The following is a 6,052-nucleotide window of genomic DNA, read 5'->3' on the forward strand; positions in this document are numbered from 1 at the left end:
TTTTCAGTTCAGCAACTGTTATTTTTGGCATTTTTGCTGTTTTCATTATAGCATAAATACCAGCATCAATGGCTCGTTTATCAGCTTTATCGGCAGAAAACATCAAATATTGAATATTTCTTCTGAATCTAGGATCACAATGGTTCAATCGATTTCTGATGTACATGTATGGTTTTACTTTGCCATATGGACGTTCATTTGAAAACATTCCAAATCTACCTCTTGTGAACAAATCAGGAAAACAAAACAATTCCAATAATGGGTCATTGTCAGTTAGTAATACTCCTTCAACTCTTTTTTGCCTGAAAATCGTCAAATCCTTTTCAGGTGGCAACATTGGTTGCATTTCAATGAGCGTGTGATGCTCATATGAAATCTGAGCCCCAGTCTGAGTCAGAAAATGATCCATTTTCAGAATATCATTTCGCCCAGTGCATGTGACAATTTCATCCAAGTTGGCATTTCGATCAATTTTAATGTCATTGTACAAGATATTGTTGTTTTTCAACCAATCCAAAGCTTTGAGAACTTTATCCATATTAACCAATGAGCGCCAAATAATATTTTTTTGTTTGGCAATGTATCAACTATAATTTCAAGTAATTTATGATCATTGTTTGGCAATGTATTCATAGCATGGTTGATAGTTGTTTCCATTGGCATTGGCAAATGACTAGCTATTCCTCTGATAGCTGGGATCAACTGGCTTTGCAGTCCTTTAAACTTGTATGGCACCAATTTAATTATATTCATAAAGCATTTGGCTCTTTGAATAAGAAGACTTTCATACATATTCAAAATGGAGATTTCAGGTGGGATGTGATCAACTTGAAGACCATTAATCGATGCCAAATTTGGTACTTTTTTGTATGTTATCATATCCGATTGACATTTTTTGCATACAATACATGGTAATGTGTAATTTGCTTTAATAATGTTAAGTATTGTTTGAGATTTTATTTTATCCCAGTTGTCCCATTCATGCAATTCTGAATCTTTTTTGCGCATTTTGCAAATGTCACAATGATTTATTTTAAAATCATAAATTGCCTTTTGAAATTTTTTAAACAAATTGGCATATTTTGTTGTTACATAAACCTCAGTGTGAAATTCATTTTCATTTGAAAAGGATTCATTGTAAAGGTCAGAAATAGTAGCATCTCTGCTAACCTGGTAAATTAACTCAGTATATAATGACCAGTCACCTTCAAGTATTGCGATGTCATATTTGTTAAGCCATGTTCCAATCGACAATAATCGATATACTTTTCTGATCACTGTTCTCAGGTGTTGCGAGTGTGGTGACAAGAGTTTCAGCAGGGCCAGCTTGTCCGTGCAATCACTTTGGCCACAGCAATAAATTCTATCAGAATGCATACCTTTGCAACTTTGGAAACTATCCAATTTCTTCCTCATTTGAGCAATTGTCAAATTCGGACTCAAATCAGACAAATTGTTATGCAATCTTTTAGCATATTCCAATTTCTGAGCTGAGTCTGGACAGCCATCTTCGATTCTACACAGACGAGTCATTGATATTCTGTAGTCACTGTTATTAATTTGATTTTCATTGTTTTCATTTATGGGGACTTCAAATGTGTTTAATTCACTGCAATCACATTCTTGGCAATGCATAAATTTAAAATTGTGTCTTGACAACTGAGCCAATGGCACATATTCATATTTGCTTTTATCGCAAAGAAAGTGCTCATTGGTGAAGCAGTGGAACAAATTATTGCCCCAATAAGTCTGCAGACCGTCATTGTTGGCTTTTTCTACATAAGAGTGGATGCATCTGAAGTACTTCTTCAATTGGTTGATCATGAAGTTTCTCATGCCAACTCCTTCAATATATTTCTTGTTGACAGTGCTGAATGCACTTTTATTAGCCAATCTGCGTTCCTGTAGGTCTGTTATATTCTCTTTGACAATATTTTTGTATGACATAATCATTTTCCGCATTATAATCATTTTTTGCATTAATTCATTATAACATCTTCGTCGTTTTTTAATTTGTCTCATATTTCTAATCAGAATGTGTCGATGAAAATTAGCATCTTTGCTTGACATTTCGAATTTGCAAGTAAATTTAGATGCTGTTTTTCTATGTTTATTTTTATATTTGCTATAATATGCTTTTGCACAAATTTTTTCTCTATTTTTTTTATAATATTGGGCCATTTTCGCATGCATTTTTTCTCTATTTTTATTGAAATATTTTTTATTTGACTCTTTTTGCTTTTTTTTATAAGTATCATTATTTACCGCCTTGAGTTTTTTTTTATAATTCTGAACTCTTTGTTTTATTTTATCTTTATTTTTTCTATAATATTCAGCTTTTCTAGCTTTTTCAGCAATTTTATCATATACTTTTTTATTGCCATCATTTGCATTGGTGTACTCCATTTCATTTTGCTTATCAATAGGTCCTGGGTTAATTTCGACTCCACCAATGATCAGAAGCATCAGAATAATAGATCTGTTTTTATGCATAATGTAGCATTTATTGTGATAACGAGGCTTACATTCGAAATGAATTATGCAATTTTTAATTGTGAAATATAATTTCTATTTCATAAAAGATATATTTTAATTAAATTTTATCTTGTTCACAGTGAAAATAGAAAAAATATAATCACATATTACATTTTTATAATTATGAACATAAATACAATTTTAATGACTTTGCAATGCAATATAGTTGGCAAAAATATGTCAATTATGTGCAAATTGAACAAGAAACGAGTCAGAAAATGTATAAAAATGGTCAAACAAGTGGTAGGAGTGACAAGCCTTATGCAGTGTCTTGACAAGCTTGAGTTGTCTTTTCCTGTTCTGAGTGCCCTCACTCTCAGAAAGTCTGTTCTTGGCGATATTCTTCCTCTCTTTCACTTGCTTTCTCCTTGCTCATATCTCTCTCTGTTTGTTCCTGAACAATCTATCACTCAGGCTTTCTTTTACTTTGACTCGATCCTTCCTTTTCCATTACAATCTTTTATATTCCCTCCTGCGTCACTCTCTTTCTCTCTAATTAACAGTCTGAGTCTCTAATTGTCACTTTGTAGTCTCAAGTCTCGGATGATCTGAATGAGCAATATAAAAAAAATAAAATAATTAAATAAAGGTCAACAATGAATAGTAGAGAGAACTGAGAAGTATTGAGAGTACTATTGAGAAGAAGAAGAATCGGTCAGGGAGGTGGAAAATAGGGGCAGTGAAAGGGGGGTGGGAACATGACGAAGTGAAAAAGTGAAGGAATAGTGACGTTGAGGTAGGGGAATGGGGAGAGTGATAAATAGATTGTAGAAAATGAGGGGGGGGGGCGAATGTATAGTAAGGGTGTGCAGTAGTAATATATACATACATGTGTGAAAGGAGAATAAAGATAAATAAAAGAAATGACCCCCAGAATAATATAATACCCTATAAATTTGTCATTTTAATCTAACTCAGCCTATCATCAAAGAAAATGACAAAGATGGCTTTATTTGCTAAATCGTTTTAAAAACTTGACTGTTTATTTCGTTTCTTAGAGTCTTCCAATTTATTTATCGTCTGCTAATGCGTTATTAATCGGTGATTTTTTGGTGGGCGTTGTTGAGCAAGAATAAAAATATGAGATTTAAACTGTTGGGGCATTTTTGACAACTTCTGTGCCCTTGGGGGCGAAATGGGAAGTTTAGAAAATATTTTTTTTTACTATGTAAATCTATATAATGATTATTGTCGTAATATTACTTCTTGTTAATTTTGTACTTAGGTAAAAATGTGCTTCTGCATTTATGTTACCGTTGTTACACGAGTATTTGTTACACCCTTATAGTAAAAATGTTGGTGATCATGCACTTATTGTACCTATTTACTATGCCTCCCCACGGGACAGAGTTAGACACCAGGGTCGTTTTTTAACGCGGAGAAAAGGTACAAAAATAAAAATTGTCTCAGTCGTGACAGATTTCTCCTCCACCGAAAGAGAACATGAAATGGAAGTGCAGCATCTGAAGAACAGATGCACTAATTGTAACACACTATTATTTTCTTAATAATGAGGTTAGGACATTACGTCGTCGCCGGCAAACTTGCGAAGAAACGATAAGAAATATCGAAAGACAAAAACTGGCTGTAACATATTCTTGCATTATTTACAAAAAGTTGTAAATAATGCAAGAAAATGTTACAGCCAGTTACAAAATTAAAAATGATAATAATATATTCATAATATATTCTTGACAGGCCACAAAATCACCGCAATACCACATTTACTCCGGGGAGGGGGGGTCCTACGTAAGTCCCAGGAATTTGTATAAACGAAGTTTAACCAATTACGCATAACTATAAAAGAAAGTAAGAATTTTATTGACACAGCATTTGTAAACAAACAACAAAAAAGTTGTAAATAATGCAAGAAAATGTTACAGCCAGTTAAAAAAATTAAAAATGATAATAATATATTCATAATATTCTTGACAGGCCGCAAAATCACCGCAATGCCACATTTACTCCAGGGGGGGGGGGTCCTACGTAAGTCCCAGGAATTTGTATAAACAAAGTTTTACCAATAACGCATAAATATAAAAGAAAGTAAGAATTTTATTGACACAGCATTTGTAAACAAACAAAAAAAAAAAAATAGTACGCTTACCAGTTTTAAATAATGCAAGAAAATGTTTCATGTAAGGAGCTCTGCACCGCAGACATAAATAAACAACTTTACGGATGTGTGTTTGTTACAATTTAACGTCTGCTCATTCGGTAATAGTCGGTAATTTTCGGTGGGCGGTGGTGAGCATGGATGGAAATGCGGGATTTAAACTAAATTAATTTAGCAATGGTATTAATGTAACGGATAATCAAAAATAGGGGAAAAATCAGTTATGTAATATTTTACACAAATACTGAACAGTAGCCCCCCCTCTCTGTCTGTCTGTCTGTCTCTCTGTCTCTCTCCCTCTCTCTCTGTGTCGCTGTTATTATGGTAGTACGAATAGTGGTTTGTTTATGGAAAACTCTTATGAAACTAAAATCCGGCAATTTTTATTTTTTTAATAACGGTATTAGTATCAAAATATCTGAAAATGATATCTTAAACTAAACAGAAGAATGTCAAGGTAATTATTGTACTATTTCAGAAAATGTTCAATAAGTATGTCTCAAGTAAATTAATTTTTTATTTTTTCCACCGGTACCCTACGTTGGATTACTCAATAGTAGTCTCTAAGTAACATTTTGTTTGTCTCGCAGTTACTTGCGAGACTAATATAATATATGTTATATATATAGATAGATAGATACTTACTATATCAGTATATATATATATATATGAATGTATTCGTGAAGTGTATTGTGTACAAGCATAAACGCACACATATGTACGTGTCTAACAGTGCGTATTTATATATTAATATGGTTATATGTTCATCGAGATCGAAATATGTAAGCCGTATATATATGTATATATATTTGCGTGTCTATATATACATTTCTTTAAACATGCATGCATATATGACTGTAATTACGTGGCAACATTTATATATATATATATATATATTATATATATATATATATATATATATATATATATATATATATATATACGCTTTTATTTTTGTGTATATACAAACGCAAACACAGTTTGTTTGCTCTGTCTCGAGAATTACATGAAAGCATAAAACCGATGCAATCTTCTCTGATAACAATCGCTCTCTTCCTTGGCAAATTGGAAACGTTCGCTATCCAAGTTGAGAGGACAAACGAACGGTTTATTTGCTGATGAAAACCATCGATAACATTAATTTTCCTTTTTGTAACACACTTTGTTTTGAAGGTAATTATGAACTTTACTTGCATGTTTAATTAATTTGTGACCCACATACGTTTTTATGTTTGTATTGTTTCATATGTATACAACATATATTAAATGATATACATAAATGGAGTGTGCACACACACATTCATACACACACAGATATATATATATATATATATATATATATATATATATGTATGTTTATGCATATTATTATTTATATATGCATTATATGTATGGGGTGCA

The 6,052-nt window shown here is 32.1% G+C and overlaps 1 protein-coding gene across 1 annotated transcript; it reads right to left on the minus strand.

The window, feature by feature from the left end:
- Positions 1–430: 430 nt before the first annotated feature.
- LOC145303405 (uncharacterized) lies at positions 431–5,221 on the minus strand. Its single transcript, XM_080144725.1, has 2 exons — positions 4,643–5,221; positions 431–3,083 (listed from the first exon to the last, which is right to left on the minus strand). Exon 2 carries the CDS (start codon positions 2,491–2,493, stop codon positions 505–507), a length of 1,989 nt encoding a protein of 662 aa, XP_080000851.1. The 5' UTR covers positions 2,494–3,083; positions 4,643–5,221; the 3' UTR covers positions 431–504.
- Between the last annotated feature and the right edge of the window lie 831 nt (positions 5,222–6,052).

The sequence above is a fragment of the Euprymna scolopes genome, chromosome 19, assembly GCF_053919585.1.
Source record: "Euprymna scolopes isolate OS-2025 chromosome 19, ASM5391958v1, whole genome shotgun sequence".
Lineage (NCBI taxonomy): Eukaryota > Metazoa > Mollusca > Cephalopoda > Sepiida > Sepiolidae > Euprymna > Euprymna scolopes.

Coding starts and splice junctions, on each gene's coding strand:
- LOC145303405 (XM_080144725.1), bottom strand. CDS start 2,493: ATGCATAAAAACAGATCTATTATTCTGATGCTTCTGATCATTGGTGGA.